Below are 22,513 nucleotides of genomic sequence, written 5' to 3'. Positions count from 1 at the left end.
GTTTTCTCAAGGTCAGAGGCACAAAAAATGTGATTACCTTCACCTTTGGAAAATGAATTCAGGGGTTTCATGAGATGTTGCAGTCTCTGACTGCCTTGTTTAAATTATATTGGGCGGCAGTTGCTCAATCAAGTAAGTCTTTGTCTTTTACAGGTCAGCTGTACAGGGAATCACACGTTTACAGATTTATGTGTACAGTGCAAAAATGAATTGAATCCAGTATAATTCTGAGTTGTATTTTAATAACAGTTATTGAAAGAAAGAAGCATCAAGAAAATAAAGTTGCTTTCATACTGTAAAGTCCACCCAACAGTCCTTGAGAATATGCCTCAACATCAGGCCAGCTTATTACAGTAGCTTATTTGCTGGGATATTATTGTTTCTTCTGGATAATACAAGAATTGGACGTGAGTCCAGCATGTGTCAAAAATAGTTATATTGCAAATATAAAGAAAGCCTGGAAAAATGCCATTTAACAAATTCATAAAGCAGAAGTGGGAAAACAAAATGTAACTCCATTACCTGAATTAATGTTACAATAACAGGCACAGTCATCTGATTAATTAGTTCCAATATTGTGGATATTTTGTGATATTCTGTGAGATCAAGATGGTACCTGCTTGTACTTTTAGAAAAGCAGTGTGTAGAATTTTAAATATCAACTTGTTAGTATTTAGCTGTAGAAACATTTTCTCCTAAAGAAAATGCCACCAATTCCTGTACCTGTATTGAGATTAATACATTTGTACTGGCTAGTAAGGGGAAACATCAGTCACAAAACTGAAAACAAAAAAACTCAAACACAATAGTAGATAAAAAATTAAATGGTGCATCTTGTTAAGCAGAAATATCAATGTTCAAGTATAGGGTTTAGGTTAGTATTACCTTTATTCACCTTCATGTAGGGGCGGCAGTGGCTCAGCGGGAGAGCGGGTCGTCCAATGTTCGCAAGATTGGTAGTTTGATTCCCGCTCCCGCCCAGCCACACGGAGTGTGAGCTGACAGTGGGAGGTGTCGGCTCACCTCCCGAGTCCTGCCGAGGTGCCCTTGAGCAAGGCACCTTTACAAGTTGCTCATTTGGGGCGCACCGAGCAGGAGCTGCCCACCACTCTACCTCCCATTGCATGCTTACAGACCCCTTGTGTGTGTAACAGGGGCCTGTGTACAACACATGCATGCATATATATACTATATATATGCATGCATGTGGGACTAACGCTATTGAGGAACTCTTAATTTCCCCTAGGGGATCAGTACAGTATATAAAATTGAAAAAAAAAAAATTCTATCATGCTGGGTGTCTCTACAACCTCACCTAATGAGAAAACTAAACCATAAAAGTGCTTTGGCAATAATTCAAGTCTTTCATTTCATCGTACATACAGGGAGCAGATGAGATTGGCTTCATACTATACAAAAATACATTTTATACAAAAAATTTATATAAAATTTATCAGCCCTTTAAACAATGATTTCCGAAGTTTTCATTTGTCTGGCAGCTAAATATAAGTTCATCTAAAAACAATGACTAGACAACCCTAACTTCGCTTTTATTAATCAAATATGCTTTTTCAATGGCTAAAGTCAGAAAATTCTTTCAATCTCAGTTGGTTAAAATGGCCTGAAAATGACCAAGTAATGAAGAACTGTTAAAATGCAGTATTTAATTATTAAATTTTTACTCATTTTAAAAGCGGTGAGACATGGAAAAGGTATATTTGTATTAAAAAAAACAGATTCTATTCAAAGTTCTGTTTCCTGTGTGGCAAAAAAAATGCCACTTGTCAAAATAGTGTCCACTAGCTTTAAATGAGACAGTGCTGCTTTCAGTAGTCGCTATTAAAAGAAAAAACCTGCTATTCATATAGAATTTCAGACAACTCCTACTGAGTTGTCTTTAAAAGCCTGGGATTGGCCAACATTAATAACTGAACAAATGTTAATAAGGCTGCTGTGCACAGCAGGAACATATTTTAAAAATACTAAAACTAGTAAACAGATGACCTAAAATACTGATTATTATTTCCCATGTTCTCTTGCTTGGCTGTTCATTTGTCAGATTGTAGCCTCTATGCTGTTCTTCTGAAGCACATCACAAGATTTTCACAGGCAAGCATGGAAGGAAATATACAGAGCATATTCAAACTGGAAGATCTTTAAAGAACTCTTTGTGTCACAAGAAACAACAGCTCTCTGGGGTTTCCAGAGCCTCTCTTTTGTTCTGCGCTGGGTTTGTCCCACTCTCCAAAACCACCAGTTTGCCTTCATGTGGGAGAACCGACCCGAGCAAGTACAGCAAAGGGAGATGTTGCTGATCCCGTCAGCAACTGGAGGATATGGAGAAGTGAGAAGATGATAATCAGTATGTGGGAACAATAGTGGAAGTCTCCAAGAGCCTTGAAGTGGGGAGAAACATCCACCTTATTCCAAAAGATCCTGGGGGGGTGATAAAGCACAATAGTGAACAGATCATTATAAAGTAGAACTAAATAGTGTCACAGAATATCAGATACCTGATCTGAGTCTTCGTTGTACTGTGCTTTTCCTGTCTCCATGTAGTGAGGATCAGTATCATCCACTCCTTCCATTTTATTATCCTCCGCATGTTCCCTCATGACAGAGTATCTGTGTACCAGGAACCTAAAGACGACATTCGGGGGTGAAGTACAGCATGTATGCTACACAGCCTGTGTGTGTGGTAATGAGTTAGTGAACTGACCGTCCTCCACATATATATTTCTTCACCAGCCAAACACTGGCAACAGCACTCATCAGTAAGATCGCTATAACAACCATCACGATGACAGCGGTGCTATGAGAACTGCTTTTTGTCTGATGGAGTTCCAGAACCAGAGAGGAAGAAAGATGAAGAAATACAAACAACAGAAAGAAAATTAACAGCATTATTCATTTGCGCAATTCCAGCCGTTGTATCCCAACACCTTATTGATATAGTTCCAGTAATCCGGTCTTGATCTCAGTGTCTTGAAGATTCAACATAAAGAAGTTTCTATTCTTCTATCTGCAAGTGCATTTTTGAGTGTGAAACCTCAAACTTCAGTTAACATTACACTGAAACCAGCCAACACACTTTCTGTGCCAAACTGACTGCACTAAATGTCACATTGATCGTAGAGATGTCCTAACATCCACATAATGGTAAAGGTCAAGTTCCACCTGTAGCAAGTCCAGCCTCTGACATAATGACCTCAACTAACCAGAGAATTTGGATAAAGTGCGTTGCTGGTGCACATCCTTTTTAGCGCCGTCTCCTCCCTGTCTGGCTGGAATCCTCCCTCACACTGGTTGCCGGGAATCTTCCGGTAGCTTAAATACAAGGAAAAAAACATGGACATAAAAAAAGAAAAAGAAAAGAAAAAGAGAATTCAAGGAGCAAAAGAAGACATTAAAAAATCAGAACTAAAAATGAGATTTTATAGCTGAGGCAGGGTGAGGGAGCATAAAAGCTGCAAAAAGGGGAAACAATCTAAAATGAAAAAGGCTACAAAGCTTAAATTGACTCAACATCTCTGTAATCATGATGTGCCTTATTTGCCCTTCTCCAAGTGAAATATTGGAGAAGGCCTTAAATTCTTGTCTCCTGCCACGGCAACCAGAGACTAAGATCACATCCTCACCCACTCGTCTGCAGCTGTTCGGTGGTCCCATTTAAACAGAACTCCAGAGGATGGCCCTTCATCTCCTCCTGCTCCACACACTCTGAGCTGTTCTCTGGTCGGTAATATCCAAAGTCACTGTGAGACCAAACAAGAGGCTCAAACTATTAAAATGTGTTCATTAAAACTAAAAACTCCTTCCTTTAAATTAGAATACAGGTAGTCCTCAACCTAAAAACACACTTGGTTCTGAGATGCATCCAGGAAAAAATCTCACCCCAATAGTTTCCCCTGTAGGAGCTACATCATTTAGCTCCTACAGGGGAAAACCCCAGTAGTACTTAAAAAGAAAATAACAAAACAACCACTGTGCGCTTGTGAGTGTTCTTACAGGAAGCAGATAGATAGATAGATAGATAGATAGATAGATAGATAGATAGATAGATAGATAGATAGATAGATAGATAGATAGATAGATAGATAGATAGATAGATAGATAGATAGATAGATAGATAGATAGATAGATAGATAGATAGATAGATACTTTATTAATCCCAGAGGAAATTGTATTATAGTCTGCATTGCTGGCTCTAACTTTCAACTTCACCCGAACTGTCGACAGTCTCGATGTTCGTGAATGTGTCCATGCACAAACATACATTGAGCACGGGTTACTTTGACTTGAAGTGCAATCTTAATTTATGGGATGTTAATGTTACCCTACTTGGTGAGGGTTGTGGAAGAGGGGAACTACAGCAGTCAGACAATGTGGGCGTGGTTGTTTGTATCTCCAAATATTTGTAAATTGGACGTTCGTATCTGGAGGACTACCTGTATCTAAACGCCACATGATAACCTCTAGTGTGTTGCAGGTCATAACTCCAAACCCACCTCCCTCTTACCCGTTTTAAAAAGAGTAATAATCCTTAAAAAATGTCAATAAAACAGTATTGCAGGGTGAAAAGACATTGCTGTGGTATTTCTCATTAACATACCAGTGATAATCATTCAGCGTACACAAACAAGGGGACAGTTTCTTTGTGAGAGAGTAGTCCCTTCCGTTCCAGCAGACGGAGTCTTTTCTCAGGCGTAAGAATGTCTCTTTGTAACCCAGCACACAGCCATCATGAGACCCACTGGAGTCTGCCGAGTGAGCCAGCCACTGCACATAGTCGCCTTCTGTACCTACACACACACACACACACACACACACACACACACACACACACACACACACACACACACACACACACACACACACACACACACACACACACACACACACACACACACACACACACACACACTCACTCAGTACTTCCAGTTGCAGCAAAAATCAACAACCATAAGGTCACTTATGCTTACAGTCTCTGGTGAGGAGCTTCCTGAAGTCTATGGTGATCACCACCCATTTACTGAAGTCATTTCTGTAGCCCCACAGGCTGACGTTCATGGAGCGTGAGCCGGGCTCACTGTCCATCCCGCTGAAGTGAATCGGGTCGTTAGTGAAGTTATATGTATGCCAGCACTGCCCCTCATCTGTTGAAAAGCTGAAAAAATTCAAGGCAAAGAATAGGGACAAATAAAAGAATGACGCTAAAAAAACCCAAAAAACAAAACAAATCAAAGAAACAAAGTAGCTTGTATAGTTACTAGGGCTGTCAGCTTAATGTGTTAGATTAAAAAATTACGCTGCAAATTAACGCGCTATAAAAATTAACGCAATTAATCATGAGTGGCAAGTCAATGCGCAAGGATTTTAAATTTGGCCCATTGAGGGACCCGTAGGCTGCAGTGATGTCACTCGGACCTTTGAGCGGAAAGTTTATTTATAAAAAGAACAAAGACGGGACTATCAACAAAAACGCAGTGATTTGTACATTTTGTAAAAGAGAATTTTCATATCACCGCAGCAGCTCCAGCCTAACGTATCATTTAAATGCAAAACATGTCAAGGATACAGAGTTGTCTGTTGTCAGTTCCTGTAACGTTAGCTTACCCTTTTAAATGCCTGTTGGCATCTTGCTATTGATGTTGCCTGATTTAGAGGCACGTTATACTATTCATTTTGAATTGCTGTATTGAGTCAGCTTTAGTATTCATTTTGATTTGATTCATTTTGAGTCTGCTTATGTGCCTATTTGAGACTCAGCTTTATTTTATTTCTGAATTTTATTTAACGGTATTTGTATTGCATTTTTGACAGATGGACCTGGCCTAATTGGTTTGCTGATGTGCTTGACCTTTTTTCTTTTGAATTTCATTTATAAAGCACACTTAACCAATAAAAATGTGGATTTCAGATCTTCTCTTCTTGGTGTATTCTATTGATTAGTCATGCACTACAATTTTGTAATGTCCTAGAATTCAAATTCTTTATTATCAGGTATAAGATTAAAATGAGATTAATTACAAATCCTGTAATTAAATAGATTAATTTTCTTAATCGCCTGGCAGCACTAATAGTTACCTGATCTGATTGACGGGCGAGTTGCTGTGCTCCACCGCTACTAGTAGTCCTCCAGAGTCCAGTATAGCATAATGATGAGGGCCCTTCAGCGCAAATATCCAGGAATAGCCACCGTCATCAGACACATACACATCAGGGGAGAGCACAGATTCTCCATCTCCAACACTACCTGAGGGCATCGTGAGATATTTAATCATGAATTCAAAGATTGTGGATGATGATCGTTTTTGTGCTTTTTTTAAATATTTTTTTTACCATGGGCCAGAATGAGCCCGACAGCGTTGGGTTGTGAAAGAGGCAGCATGGGGACGTTCATCTTCATTGTAGTACTGTAAGAACCATGGATGTGAAGTCTGCACTGTAAAGACACAATAATTACAGTATCGCTGAGACCAAGTCACCTGCACAATTCAAATAAGCACACTCACCAATGATACACTGAAAGAGATTAAATAGAATACTAAATATCAAATACTAAGTGTGTGTCTCACTCTGTTAGGCCTGTTAGTGGAGGTCTTAGTATCACAGTGGTCGTTCTGTGGTCGGCGCAGCGTCTGCCATTTAGCCCCCTGGTCAAAGGTGATCACAGTCTCCACCACTCCCTCTGCAAAAATCAAATTTTTTGCATTTTGAATATTATATACATCTAAAAAAGTTCTGAAAAAAAAAAAATTGAAGATAGACATAACACCCACCTTCTGTGAGCACACTGGTCATGTAAACGCCTCTGAGTGAGGAAATGACGGTGAAGTCTGTGTCGCTTCCTGTGATCATGTAAAGATGATGCTCCAGAGACTTGGAGAACACAGTGCCTCTGTCATCTGACACATAGATGGTTCCAACACCAGAATCTGATCCACACCAGTAAACACACAAACAAGCAAGCACACCGAGTAAGAAGAAAACACAGAACTTTGCAACTTTGGGGCCTTTTCCAAAGATGCTTCAATATCATCATCTGTAATAACCGGCATTATCAGCTTCTTCATCATCATCTAAATCAGATGTTACTGGTTCTGACCTCCAGGGTCGTCCACATGCATGAATATCATGTCCTGATTGGCTGTCAGGATGGAGTAGAACTGCTCGTGGTTGACTGTAGGAAGTTGGGCCATGTTCCACACCTCACCGCCGTCCACCGACACATGGATCATACGCTCTGTGCCCTAACGCATAAGAACATAATTAAAGGGAAAAGAAATCATCAAAAAGCCTTTTTTTGATTATATATAGTATTTAGTCCAATCATATCTAAAACAGCTGGAGGTTAAAGGGTCTTCGCACCTAAATTAGATAATGACACGAAAATCACCCTTCACATGCATCATAATGAGATGACTGTAGAAAATTATGATATTCTCTGGAGAGATAAACGTCTAAATATTTACAACTTCTTTTATGTGATGTAAAATATTTGGAGAACAATCTGATCCTCAGGGTTCTTTGCATTTAAATCTGATATAACACTTTGTTATCTGGATTCTTCCCAAAACATCTCAATCTACAGTACATCAATGGGACTTGCAGACATGTCAAGAAAAAAGGCTCAACTTTACTTCTTGGAAAGCAATGCCATGTACACAGGCTTCACATTCTCAGAGTCATGGACATGGGTAGACTTAACATAGATAAGTTCAGCTCTATGCTGGTATCTTATTGCAGTGGTTTTAACTAGAACGTGGCCAACTGTACGGGTTGCTTTCATACCTGGCTGACATCTGATTGCAGTACAAACCAGACCACCTACAAATGAAGCCTAATCTGATAGCACTCATATCACAATGCTTACTGTATGTATTTACAGTCACATTAACATGTGTTTCTCCCTATTCTTGAGAGGGTACCCAGATGCTAATCACACGCTGACGCCAGGTCTACATAGGCACTAATGATTTGACTGGTTGGATATTATCTGAGGTAAATAAGCTTTCAGGACATATGGAAATCACATTTACACAAAACTACAACTGGCTTCATATGTACTGTGACTAAAAAGATAATGGAATGTATTGCAAAAATAGTGCAAAACACATTCACAAAATGGTCTCTCTGAAGCACTGAAGATATTGGTTTTCAGAGATTCATGGGTAAAGTATCAATCCATGCTAGACTACATCTTGTTCACTTCCAATTCTTTTTACTGCAGACTGATTTTCAATATTTTTATAACTATGAATGTTGGCTGAAGATCAGGGAACACCTGACTGGAACTGTGCATGCGTTAACAGTAATTATTTCGGCATGAGGAGACCCATCTTGAAGAATCTAGTTAACTCTGGTGCTTTGGGTGTGTATTTCTTGAAGACTTTATGCTTAGCATCTAACAGCATGTGTATCATGGCTTTTTAATCATAAAATTCATCTAAATATGTGATAGGTCTGATGATTCATTTTGTCAACGCTAATCATAAAAATTATAACAGTTTTAAAGTGTCTGTATATATTCCTTTGTCTTCCCGTTTGATTTACCTGGGATTCAGCGGTTAAACATACCAACAAGACTTGGGATGCGTTGTGATGAGCAAAACATACCAAGTGCATTCACCTGTGACAATCTGTACGGATACACATACCTTTCCAGTCATGATGGAAGCAAAAACAAAGCGTCCTCCCAGCACAAAGGAGTAAACTCTTGTTGCGATGGTCTTGAAACTTCGACCATAATCCTCAGTCTTTATTAACTCCAACATACCTCGATCATCTAAAAGAAACACAAAGTTCAATGACATCCTGCTGAGGTTTAAAGATGAGTTAGTCTACATCATTTTAACTTACTACATGATCCATTGTTGTTTATTGTAAAGTAGATGCTGTTCTTTGGACCCCTGCATAAAGAAAAAAAGGGAAAAAATGAAGGAAACTGGTAAAAGATAAAATTGTTAAAAGCTTTTAGTTCAAAAGTAGACCCACTTTTGGAATTTATGTATGTCCCAGATCATGGCTGTGGTTCCTTCAAGTGTGGCTACGTGAGCGAGCCACACATCAATCCCTGGGGTGCACTACAACCCCCCCTTTAGATCGATCACTGCCAAAGGGGACAAAGGGTTTTCATATCGCAAAGATCCTTCTGGATCAAGGGCTGTGGGCTGCATAACAATGTTGCTGCTGAGTCTTGATTTGCTCTGACAGCAGCTTCAACTTGCTCCCTAGGCAGTTAGCTCAGGTTGGGGCCCAAATGACAGCTGTGGTCACACAGATATGTTATGGTGTTCCCACATGCAGCGCTGAGAACCACAGGTTGACACAACAACTTTGTGTGAACTCCGTTTCCCAAAAGTGAATCAGATTCAGGAAATCTGAATCACTTTTATCATATAAAAGTGAATCATATAACAGCTGAGGACCCCATGATCAACACTTCCATCGGTAAACAAATGCACATAGCAAGAAAGGATCAACACAAACATTTGGTAGAACTAGTATCTCATCAGAATCCAGATAACACGTATTTGGCTTTGGCCTGGTTTCATGAATTACTAAGTATTTCTAACTCATTTGTTGATCATTTGTGATAATTAGTTGAGATCAACCCTAAACTATTATTCTGGTTTTCCAGACAGCTGGAATAACAACAGCACTGAATAAAACACACACACAAACACCAAAAACAAAGACAAATGTTGATGATGCAGGAACAAAGCCACTGAAAATCTGGAGGGACTGTGTTAAGATTATAAAGGTATTGATGGGTTCACAGAGGGAGGAGAAGGAAGAGACGGGGTTAAGTCAGATTAATTTTGGCTATAATTTTTCTAGATGAATTTTACTTTCTTCTTATGTAGCAAGATTAGAAAGAACAATTACTGACAACCTGCTGAAGTTTATTAGACTAATATTTGGCTTAAGAAACAGATGATTTGGCTCTTTGCAGTTAAAAACAAGTAGCTTACCATTTTTACACTCGTCAACTGCATTGACCCTAATGTTATTTATCATGTATTATGACTAAACTTCAGTGCAGTTAAATGCAAAAAGTTTGAGCTCAGGTATGCAAGAAATGGAATTTTACATGAATTAGCAGCCCAACGAGTTTGGAGTGGATATAACTTATCCACCACCATCATTCATCAACATCACACCTTATCCTTCCCATACATGGACAGCTGTATTCATGCATGTGATGTAAGGCCAGAAAATACAACAGTAGAAGCTCAAGAACCAATATGGAGTGTCAGGGAGGAGTGAAATTACATTATATAAATGTTGTTTCTCTTGCAAAAATACAGAGCAGGAAAGTTGAATAAACACACTGTTGGATTACAATAATTTTGTCATCTTGAATATGCTTGATTATGTTAGTTTTTTTCAAAAGTAAGGCATCATTTCCATATTCAGCCTATAAATATTATAATTCGGGTTGTCAGAGGGCTAAATATTATTCTGGTTTTCACTTTACCACCCATCACATATCAAGTACCCACAAGAACCATATCCCCATCGCATTGATGAAGAGAATGACGCTCACCATCTGACCAAACAAACCCTGTCGTGGATCTTCCTCCAGGTGGCACCAAAGTTGTCAGACAGCCACAGGTCCAACTGGAGGGAAACAGTGAAAAAAGGATTTAGTCAAGAGTTTAGATGCCTGGAATAAAATGCAAGTTTGATTTTGTAAAGCGTGCGAATGCTTTTACCGTGAGACTGAGTGTCAGAAGTATGTTGCAGTCTCCAGGGTTGTAGAGCATTTGAATGAGGGGCTCAAATGGAAGGTCGTTTGAGACAAAGGACATGCCAAAGTCCTGCGAGCGAAACAGTCTGAACTTGCCAACCTCGGACACATCACCAGTGAGCATTACCTGAAAAACACAAACATGAATTACAGGGGAAGAGGAAGTTTCATGGTATCCTTAGATACCAACAGTAAAACACACAAATCGCCAACAGCTCACTTTCCCGGAGTGGTCAGGGCTGACTGCGATGCCAAACTCGGTCTGTATGAAGGTGTGGTTGATCAGTTGAGTCACATCCTGGAACGTCTTCCCATAGTCTTCACTGACACAGTGACAATGCTGCAGTTAGATCCTCAGATCCACGTCTCTAGCTCAAACAAATAGTTTCCCACCGATCTACTCATTTCTCACCTCCTGTAGAGGTTTGACTGGCCAAAGCGCATCATGAACAGTGGCACCTGAAATGTTGTTAAGACCAGCAGCACCTAGAGAAGACAGACGGGATAACTCCTTATTATATTTTTCATGTTTTTGTTTTCAAAACACATTCACACAGAGAAACAACCTCACCCCTGATGCATCTCCCACCCAGGCCAGTGACAGGGAGCCCATGGACTTCACTCGGAACGTAAACTGAAAAAGCAACAAAGACTTTTTTTTAACAGTTAGACATATGAAAATGCATTACATCACACTCTGGACAAATGCTCCACTCAAAAAAGCTAAATGTTTTCTCCTGAAAGATTTTAAATATTATAAATACCAAAAGACAATGGTTTTTGAAGCAGTGTCATAGACGTATATCGAAAAGTTATTCAACACAAAAAGGTTGCTCGGGTGCAAATATTATGTTCATTTGCATTACGTTACCTGAATTTCACATCATCATGTTTCAAACAGATCAGGACAGTCGCAACACTTCCAACAGTAGCTTCTGCAATGGATGCTTATTTTTAAAAATCAACGTTGCTCCATTTAGGGAAATCATCTGAAATACCCCTTATGTTATTTTGTTAGGTAACCAAAGAGTCCAGATTTAGTATAACATGTGAAAAAGACCCTCAAGATTTGGTGTGTTCATACACCATGCAGGGCAGAATGAACTGCCCTTACTGTCCAGATGAACTCAGTCATTTGGATGCACTCTGTGAGTGTGACCTACATTCCTTTGTCATTGGGAAAGCCGAGGTTGGAGAACTGAACAATTACTGCTGGTCTGAGAGCACATACAGTCCCACAACATAAAGGTGGTGTAGATAAAAAAAAACCCCAAAACCTCTTTCTACTTCGATATTTATTACATACTGAAATTCAGTCAAATACTTGTTTTGAATTGAGTCTGAAAATAAGTTTGTAGTCATTTCAGAGAACAGTAGGCAACAGAAAAATAGAGAGGTTTGACTTAAAAATGTTCCAACATCTTCTAGAAGGTGATTTGAGGTAGCAAAATGCTGCTTCATCATGTTTTCTTTTAGAGGAAGAAATGGCCGCTAGACCAATCACAGATGTCCTCAGATTCCTAGAAGGTTCATATGTTATGAGCCTACAAGAAATTTACTCTGGCGCCAAGCCGCAGGGTGATTTATGCACCAGCAGCAAGACTTTGATATCAATTCCCTGAAATCAATTCCCTCTGTGTAAGGATTTTGAAGTAATGTGGTCATATTTCCTGGTTTTCCTCATTCTGAACATGTTCAAGTTGAGGAATAGTTCACTTTGAAAACCCAGTGAACCACTGCAGACATCTGATCTGCTGGAAACAATAACAATGGGATTTTTTTTCTCCAAATGTAGGAATGAACTTATTGATTTTATGGGAATGTGGAAATGTAAATGAGTTGTTGACTCTTGTGTTGCATGGACACAAAAATTGAGCTAATCTTGCTTCATCAGTATCACCCGATTAGTAGCTTTCAACATTTTTTCCACATAATTACTCTGCATTTGTGTGAAATGATGTGGGAAAAAATGCAGCATTAGTTATAAATGGAGAGAGATTCAAACTCAAGACTGACATGGGTCTTTTCTTTCCATGCCCCAATTACAATTATGTCAGCCTGTTTTACTGATATCATCATTACAGCGAAGCAGAGATTCAGTGAAGCCTAATGACGCAGTGTGAGTAATATGTATGTCTGAATGTCATCTGCATAATAACGTCTACATTATTCTTTTGCATGATCAGACTTTTTAAAAGGACACACCATCAATACCATCATAAATACATGATGCTTGTTTCTCATGTGCACGCATTAGTAAAGAAAGACATGCATAAATTAAGTGAAATGATGAAAGTGAGAAGCCACCTCTGGTCCGAACAGCATTAAATGTGATTTCTTCTGAAGTCATTTTAACTCCATTGTCAACAGTACAAAATAAACACTGTCCTCAGTCTCACTGTGTAGTCTAAAGCCTTTTGAGATCACCCTTTTTTTAAAACCCATAACTCCATGCCAATCTTCAAATGATTTAAGTCTCTCTCACTCACGTATGCGTGCGTGCGCGCACACACACACACACACACACACACACACACCTTGGAAGGAAACCACTCCAATATCCTCCACCAAACTGTTTTATACAGTACAATATTAGAGAAAGTGAGAGGAAAAAATAGTCAACTTTTATACCACCAATAGAAAATAACATTCCAGTGTATTTACCAAGTGACATTCAAACATGTCATTATTTCAGCTGTGTTTTTTCCACTCTTTGGGGTCTGAGAATGGAGCCCACCCCTCCTCTCAAAGATGTTTACAAGGTGAGCTCTGACAGGCTCTACATACAGCTCTATTAAGTCCCAGAAGGGAGCTCACTGGAAACTCTTTGTAAACAGACCCAGTGGAAAGTGGCATGTCCCGGGAATCCTAGCACGTAAACATAACTTTCCATACCTCATCTTCATTAATACTTCCATCACACTCTTATGGATCCACCTTTTCTTTCATCTTCATCACATCAATGCCTAACAAAGTCCCCCTCTCTTTGCAGTTGTTTGATAACAGTCCTAATCGGATTAAGTACGCTTTGTCCCAGCAGTCCTACCATCTTGGAGTTTTTTGGCTTCAAATCTATCATTAATATCTTTATTGTTAACATGACTTATCTGTTTTATTGTTAGTGTTTATGTTATGATTAGGGGTTGTTGCATTTTATTACACCCCGCTTCAAAGCCGTGATGTATTGTACAGTAATTGTCAGTATGTGTGTTCATCCGTCCGTTTTTCCAACAAATATCTTCGCAACCGTTGCAGATAGAAAGATGAAACAAAAAGCACATTACTCAGGCGGCAAGGGGATGAAAATGAGATGCTGACCTTGAGAAAAGTAGGTCAAGGTCAAATTTAAACTTTTGTACACTCATGAACCGGATAAGAAAGATGAGGTTAAAGGCCAGTGTAAGACCATAGATCAAAGCTAGTGCTTTGATCTACCTACGCACTAGCTTTAAACTATGGTGTGAAAAATGAAAGGTTCTGCACAAATAAAGAACATTGTAGCCTTGGGATTCTCCCGGAGGAGCTGGACGAAGTGGTTAGGGAAAGGGAAGTCTGGGCTTCCCTGCTTAAGCCCCCGCGACCCGACCCCGGATAAGCGGAAGAGAATGGATGGATGGATGAATGGACAATTAAAATCTCAGAGGTTTTACAATTACTGCCAGACTTAATGGGATAGAAAAAACCTTTCAATTATTATTTAAACAATATCCTGGTGTAATGCTAATCTTCATCATTATGTAAGTTATTTATCTATAAGGTTGGGACTGGCCTTTTTTTTAGGGTGTTCATTATGTCAAAAAACAATATTGATGTTATTGATACCATATAACTCACTGAAGAAGTTTGGTAGGATTGTCATCCAAGATGATTCAGCGATTTCCACCAGCATTCAGGCCCCTCAGATGAGAAAATGGTTTGACTAGTACACACTACCCATAATGTGTCAGAAGATCATTGTTTTCTCATTGCAACCCACACACTGCCTTTAACACAAATCAGCCAAATGCCAAATTCAGTAACCCCACCTGATTCCTTGACCCTGGCAGTCTACTTCTAGTATTCAGAATAGCACAATGACCATTTATGATTTCAGTCTTCAACGTAAATGGAATTTTCCACAGGTAGATTAGATTTATTTTTCAATGGGGGTATAATTTCTTCTTTCACAGATGCGTGACATCCCTATGTATCGCTCTGAATCTTTCTTATCTCACAAATCTGAGGTTTTTACCTTTGAGAAATGGGCTGTAATTCCTTAGGAATGCTGTTAGAAGCTGGTGTCTAGTTGTGAGTCACATTTTCAGCAGGTCAATGCAGCAAAAGTGTTCCCACCAAAGACTTCAGAAGACAGTGAGGGAAGAGTTTGGGTTGTAGGTTGTCCTGAGATTTTTAAAACTTCTTCATGGATGTAGTTACTGCAAAGACCTAAAGTTTTTTAAAGACACCGGAGGCTGAATAATATTGCTTCCATATCTAACTGGAGAAGGGTAGATCACGGTCATGTGCCATTACACTATTTTGTTTTTTGATTGGGAAGAAAGGTGAAAAAGAACTGGTGAAGAAAGAAGTCAGAAAAGCACTGAAGACATATGCCTGACCCTCCTGGATGAGGTCTCACAGACCAGACATGACCTCATCACATGTTCAAGTTTGGCATTGTCTTCAGAAGGCCGCCTCTACTGTTGGTCCATAATGCACAAAACTCTGGAAATCAAGGTGCTTGATTCCATTCAACTTAAATGTTGCATAAGTGAGTGGCATTCATACTCACACTGCACAGACACAAAATCCAACACATATTAGTGTAGACTTGGTAATATGCAATGCTAGTGGGTGGGAGAACAGGGAAGTCCTCTCTCAGAGGTCTGAAGCTAATACAATGAGCCCCTTATTCTCTTTGCTCCGGGTTCTAACCTTCCTGCTTCAGTCATGTTTGCACACATAAAACCACAGAGGAGGAGATCAAAAACTCTGATCCAGCACATGAAAACAAGTAGAACAGAACTCTGATGCCAAGTGTGCAGAGATGCCAGCAGGGTCATATTTATGTCCATTTCAGCAAGAACAGAAATCAGTTGGGATTTAATTTATTTTGGTTAAATGTTCATACACTAAAGGTGACACACCAGTAGGCCTGAATGTTTACTGGGGAAGAACATCACACAGGATAAACTTCTAAAAAATGCATCAGGAAACAGACACTGATGAAAAAGATGTGGAAGTATTGTCAAAGACCAAGTCCCTCCATTGGATCCATCAGCAGCAGATAAAGGAAAGTAATCAAATTTGTGTTAGTGAATTGCCCCCGAGACGGTCAAATAAGTATGAACAGGTGGGAGGATCCACACTGGGACAGCTGACATTGAAAAGCATAACCAAGCAGTTCAGATCGTATACAGAAACATCTGTGGAAAGCACGGATTAGGGAGACTCCAAGTCCCGATTGAAGATGCCAAGACCAATGGAGCAAACATCCTAGAGGACTTCAGGTTCCAGAGCAACAAGCAGCCGCTGGCTACCCAACCAAACACACACGGAGGCTGGCAAAGAACAGAAGAAGGCAGCTGTGGTAGACGTGTCGATCCAAACAGGGTAACATTAGCAAAAAGGGGCATGAGAGGATTGAGACTTCTGTAGCTCCCGCCAGTCCAGGTGGAAACTACAGGAAGAAATTAAAGTATATATACTCTATATATTTATGTGTACCTACATTTGGAAAAAAACTGTGCTGTTTGGCTTGGTGCAGCAACAGCTGACTGTGACCTTCACCCTGGAAAGAGAACATGTGTTTTCTCTGTTTTTTGGCCAGAGGGCATACAGGATGGGATGGAGTTAAAGGGAGAGAAAAAAAACCACTCAGCAAAGTAGCCCGTAAACCAGACAGTCAGCAAAATGAACTTTACAAAAAGATACAAAAAAATATGCAAAGCTTGAGCTGGATGACAATGACTGTAGTGTACTTCATCTGCCGAATATAAAAAGAGTAGGTGAGAAAGATTTGTTAATTTAGAAGGCATGCATGTGATGTTAAGACTGACTGCTTTCTTCGTTATATCCCTGCAGCTGAAAACTCAGATTTACATCCACACTAGTGTTCAGATCTGGTCCAGGAGGAAACAAAACAAAACAAAAAACTTCGGGAATGTTTGTGAAAAAGAAAAGCCCAAAGGAGATGGGAGGAGTCTGATCTCTATGAGCACACCGAATTGTTTTTAATGCACAAAAGTTTTTGAACAAGTTGTTATTCTAGAACATTCCTCTTGACATCTGGGTTGTTCTAGTTGAGCCTTCTATTAGAAAATATTTTAAAGAAAACAGGAGGTGTCATTTGGTTAAAAATGCTTCCTTTGATTTGCAAACAAAAAAAGCAAGAGAAACAACAAGAGTCTGTGAAGGATGATTTAACTCAATACTTCAGATGACGAATCTGTCTTATTCCTGGACTAAAACATCCCCAAATGTTTTCAGAATGATAATCCAGTCAGCAAGTCTGATCCATATTTTCTTTCCACTGATACAAGAAAACACTTGTAGGTTGCAGCCTTGAAAAGCTATTCGTCTTTAACCATCAATTTACACACCTCTGATTATCGCTCTCTTCTTCCAAACTTTACAAAAAAAACCCAAGCATTTCAGAGATTCGCGTGAAAGGTTAATAAATTCACTGATCACTATTTTTTGCACCCTCACAAAGTTTGGTGCACATCAGTAGTTGTGCAGCAAATTGACAATACAATCATTTGTGTTGTCAATTAGTCCGTTTTTATACAATTTCCTCATGTAGCTCATCAATAGCCATTTCCAAAATTACTGAAACTTCTTAGAACCTTAACCAATGATGGGTTCCTTTTTGTTTGTTTGTTTTATTTTAATGAAGTACGGTTGTAGAATAATGAGTTCATCTGTGAAGTGTGTGATTTGTTCAGTGCGCGCAGAGCGAGCAGCACCATGTGCTGAGACCGGAGGACCTGGTGAGTGCGTTTGGTGCAGCATTCTGGAAAAACTAAGTTCTCCTCTTCGGAGACTTGGGTAGATCGGTGGCGGGAGAAAGAAAGCCCGAACAGGTCACTTACAGAATGGGTGTTGTTTTTCAGGGTTGTCTCTGCTCCAGACAGAGCTGTGCATGTCTGTTCATTCAGGTCTGCGCTGCGTTTCGACAGCTCGGAGTTCTTTAAACGATGTCGCTCTTCATCACTGCCCAACTCCCTCCGCAGCCTCATGGAGTCTGTGGCCAGCGCACACGAAAACAACCCGAGCGCTAAAATCCACGACACTGAAATCATGTTTACAAGAGCACTGCCAAACTTACAACTTCGCGAACTCTCCTGTCCAAAACAGTTAGACCCACATCGCCTCCTCTACCCCCCGGACTCTAAATGCATCTTCAATGACGTACCATTCACCGCAGCTGATGATTGGTCAGCACCAGAACATCCTCAAACCTCATTGGACGGCAAGAATCCTCCTCATTTAAGTTGTCAAGTGATTAGTTGTGCTACACCGCCCCCTGCTGGAACCAGGATAGGACCTCAATCCTGCTAGGTATTGCGGAGTCTTTATTGATGCTTACATTTAGCTGCTGACGTCGATTCTTGTTAAGTAATGTAATATTCCCGGTCATGAATTACCGTTCAGTTCTGTCAGATTATAAAACTAATTTATTTTGAACATTACAAGTTTTCAAGTTCTACTTTCCGTTACAGCCTGTTGGCCTCCACGACCTGAATTAATACCATTTGTATATCGAGTTGTGATGTCTGTGAGAACGCTGTACATACAAATGAAACGATGTGGCGGTGGATTCGATCAACTGGAATCAGGTGTAGTTTACACAGGAAATTTTTTTCATTAGAAACTGTTTACCATGGAAAGAAAAAAGGTATTTTCCAACATTAGGTCATTTTTGATCGAGAACTCCTATTAAGCGAAACAAACAAACCCTGATATATCTAGTGTTCACTGCATGTATAAAAATTGTCCATTGCTGTAACATTTCGGCATAAATGTGCAATACTTGAAATAATAAAATCTTTACATTTCTTCCACATATTTACTTAAATCTTCCCATTCCATATAGTGGCAAAGCTGTAGGTTTACTGTATTTCCTTTGCATAACCAATATTATTTTACTGAATATTATTGACTATTTTTATACTTCAGTCCCTCTCTACCCCTTATAACATGTGGGCAAACAAAATAGTTTCCCTTCAGAGATGAATGAAATATTTCTGAATCTGACAATGTTGAACAAATTTCAACAATACGTCATTATAGATTAAAGGCAGAAAAAGTTCATCAGACAAGAAAATATTAAAGATGGCTTGTATGATCATGTGTGGAAAAAAGATTACGAAAGATGCAGCCATATACATTGATATTCCAATTCAGTCAGCTAAAACATATTAATGTTTTGAACTGTCTTTGAACTGTCACATTAAGAACAAGCACAAGGCAGTCAGAGACTGCAACATCCCGCAACTTGGGCCAGGGTACCCTTAAAGTAGTACCTGACAAGTGCATAGCTTTGACCTCTCAAAGCTATGCACATCATCACTTTGAAGCGGAATGTAATAATCACTGTAATGTGTGTACGATGCCTTCCCACGGGCTCACTACCTGTTGGAGGGGCCATAGGGGTCTGGTGCATTGTGAGCTGGGCGGTGGCCGAAGGCGGGGACCTTGGCAATCCGATCCCCAGCTACAGACGCTGGCTCTTGGGACGTGGAATGTCACCTCTCTGGCAGGGAAGGAGCCCGGGCTGGTGTGTGAGGTCAAGAAGTTCCGACTAGATATAGTCGGGCTCACCTCCACACAGTACTTGGGCTCTGGTACCAGTCCTCTCGAGAGGGGTTGGACTCTCTTCCACTCTGGAGTTGCCCATGGTGAGAGACGCCAAGCAGGTGTGGCTATACTTATGGCCCCCCGGCTTGGCGCCTGTACATTTGGCTTCACCCCGGTGGACGAGAGGGTAGTCTCCCTCCATCTTCAGGTGGGGGGACGGGTCCTGACTGTTGTTTGTGCTTATGCACCAAACAGCAGTTCAGAGTACCCACCCTTTTTGGAGTCCTTGGAGGGGGTGCTGGAGAGCGCTCACATTGGGGACTCCATCGTTCTGCTGGGGTACTTCAATGCTCACGTGGGCAATGACAGTGAGACCTGGAAGGGCGTGATTGGGAGGAACGGCCCCCCCGATCAGAACCTGAGTAGTGTTGTTATTGGACTTCTGTGCTCATCACGGACTGTCCATAACGAACACCATGTTCAGACATAAGTGTGTCCATATGTGCACTTGGCACCAGGACACCCTAGGCCGCAGTTCGATGATCGACTTTGTGGTCGTGTCATCGGACTTGCAGCCGCATGTCTTGGACACTCGGGTGAAGAGAGGGGCGGAGCTGTCAACCGATTACCACCTGGTGGTGTGTTGGCTCCAATGGTGGGGGATACCAGTCCGACCTGGCAGACCCAAACGTATTGTGAGGGTCTGCTGGGAACGCCTGGCGGAATCCACTGTCAGAAGGAGTTTCAACTCCCACCTCCAGCAGAACTTCACCCACGTCCCGGGGGAGGCGGGGGACATTGGGTCTGAGTGGACCATGTCCCGTGCCTCCATTGTCGAGGCGACCGACTGCAGGTGTGGCCGTAAGGTGGTCGGTGCCTGTCGTGGCGGGAACCCCAGAACCCGTTGGTGGACATCAGTGGTAAGGGATGCCGTCAAGCTGAAGAAGGAGTCCTATCGGGCCTTTTTGGCTTTTGGACTCCTGAGGTAGCTGATGGGTACCGGCTGGCCAAGCACAATGTAGCTTTGGTGGTTGCTGAGGCATAAACTTGGGCGTAGGAGGAGTTCAGTGAGGTCTTGGAGGACGACTTCCAGACGACTTCGAGGAAATTCTGGTCCAACATCAAACGTCTCAGGAGGGGGAAGCAGTGCAGCATCAACACTGTGTATAGTGGGGATGGGGCGTTGCTGACCTCAACTAGGGATGTTGTGACTCGGTGGGGAGAATACTTCGAAGACCTCCTTAATTCTGCCGACACGCCTTCCCGTGAGGAAGCAGAGCCTGAGTTCTCTGAGACGGGCTCTCCTATCTCTGGGGTTGAGGTCACCGAGGTTGTTAAAAAGCTCCTCGGTGGCAGGGCCCCAGGGGTGGATGAGATCCGCCCGGAGTTCCTAAAGGCTCTGGATGTTGTGGGGCTGTCCTGGTTGACACGCCTCTGCAGCATCGTGTGGACTTTGGGGACAGTGCCGCTGAATTGGCATACTGGGGTGGTGGTCCCCCTTTTTAAGAAGGGGGACCGGAGGGTGTATTCCAACTACAGGGGATCACACTCCTCAGCCTCCCTGGCAAGGTCTATTCAGGGGTTCTGGAGAGGAGGGTCCGTCGGGAAGTCGAATCTCAGATTCAGGAGGAGCAGTGTGGTTTTCGTTCTGGCAATGGAACAGTGGACCAGCTCTACACCCTCAGCAGGGTCCTTGAGGGAGCATGGGAGTTCGCCCAACCAGTGTACATGTGTTTTGTGGACTTGGAGAATGAGTTTGACCGTGTTCCTCGGGAGGTTCTGTGGGGGGTGTTTCGGGAGTATGGGGTACCGGACCCCTTGATAAGGGCTGTTCGGTCCCTGTACGACCAATGTCAGAGTTTGGTCCGCATTGCCGGCAGTAAATCAGATTCATTTCCAGTGATGGTTGGACTCCGCCATGGCTGCCCTTTGTCGCCGATTCTGTTCATAACTTTTATGGACAGAATTTCTAGGCGCAGCCAAGGCGTTGAGGGTGTTCGGTTTGGTGGCCTCAGTATTGCTTTTTGCAGATGACTTGGTACTGTTGGCTTCATCAAGCCGTGATCTCCCAACTCTCACTGGAGTGGTTCACAGCCGAGTGTGAAGCAGTTGGGATGAGAATCAGCACCTCCAAATATGAGACCATGGTCCTCAGTCGGAAAAGGGTGGAGTGCCCTTTCCGGGTTGGGGATGCGATCCTGCCCCAAGTGGAGGAGTTCAAGTATCTCGGGGTCTCATTCACAAGTGAGGGTACAATGGAACGGGAGATCGACAGGCGGATCGGTGCAGCGTCTGCAGTGATGCGGACTGTGTATCGGTCCATCGTGGTGAAGAAGGAACCGAGCCAAAAGGCAAAGCTCTCGATTTACCGGTCAATCTACGTTCCTGCCGTCACCTATGGTCACGAGCTGTGGGTCGTGACCGAAAGAACGAGATCCCGGATACAAGCGGCCGAAATGAGTTTCCTCTGAAGGGTGTCCGGGCTCCCCCTTAGAGATAGGGTGAGAAGTTCGGTCATCCGGGAGGGACTCAAGTCGAGCCACTGCTCCTCCGCATCGAGAGGAGCCAGATGAGGTGGCTCGGGCATCTGGTTAGGATACCTCCTGGACACCTCCCTGGTGGTGTTCTGGGCACGTCCTACCGGGAGGAGGCCCCGGGGATGCCCCAGGACACGCTAGAGAGACTGTCTCCCGACTGGCCTGGGAACGCCTTGAGATTCTCCCGGAGGAGTTGGACAAAGGGGCTTTGAGAAGGAAGTCTGGGTTTCCCTGCTTAAGCTGCTGCCCCCGCGACCCGACCCCAGATAAGCGGAAGATGGATGGATGGTGTGTACAATGCGTAACTGTTGAATATATTGTCTCATCTTCAACTTTTAACCTTCACACATTGGAAACAAAGAAACACAAAAAATGGTGAGAACTTTTTGAATACAAGTTTAATTGTAGTTCTGATCTGTAACAAAAAAACCCACCCCCC

General features: G+C 41.8%; 1 protein-coding gene across 3 annotated transcripts; it reads right to left on the bottom strand.

Annotated features, from left to right (window-relative positions):
• Window positions 1-222: 222 nt before the first annotated feature.
• LOC137595167 (sortilin-like) lies at window positions 223-18,107 on the bottom strand. 3 transcript variants are annotated; one of them, XM_068315059.1, is made up of 21 exons: window positions 17,830-18,107; window positions 11,328-11,390; window positions 11,169-11,242; window positions 10,977-11,079; window positions 10,722-10,883; window positions 10,553-10,626; window positions 8,863-8,912; window positions 8,661-8,788; window positions 7,109-7,253; window positions 6,783-6,938; window positions 6,579-6,691; window positions 6,343-6,445; window positions 6,088-6,256; window positions 4,983-5,167; window positions 4,613-4,802; window positions 3,639-3,755; window positions 3,219-3,327; window positions 2,720-2,832; window positions 2,514-2,640; window positions 2,421-2,436; window positions 223-2,327 (listed from the first exon to the last, which is right to left on the bottom strand). In XM_068315059.1, exons 1-20 carry the CDS (start codon window positions 18,037-18,039, stop codon window positions 2,422-2,424), a joined length of 2,406 nt encoding a protein of 801 aa, XP_068171160.1. In that variant the 5' UTR covers window positions 18,040-18,107; the 3' UTR covers window positions 223-2,327; window position 2,421. The 3 variants fall into 3 exon arrangements, with proteins under 3 accessions (XP_068171160.1, XP_068171159.1, XP_068171158.1); XM_068315058.1 differs by having other exon boundaries at window positions 223-2,436; XM_068315057.1 differs by lacking the exon at window positions 2,421-2,436.
• Between the last annotated feature and the right edge of the window lie 4,406 nt (window positions 18,108-22,513).

The sequence above is a fragment of the Antennarius striatus genome, chromosome 5 (assembly GCF_040054535.1).
Source record: "Antennarius striatus isolate MH-2024 chromosome 5, ASM4005453v1, whole genome shotgun sequence".
NCBI lineage: Eukaryota > Metazoa > Chordata > Actinopteri > Lophiiformes > Antennariidae > Antennarius > Antennarius striatus.
Note: the sequence above shows the minus strand (reverse complement) of the source record. Positions and strands in the feature narration are given on the sequence as shown.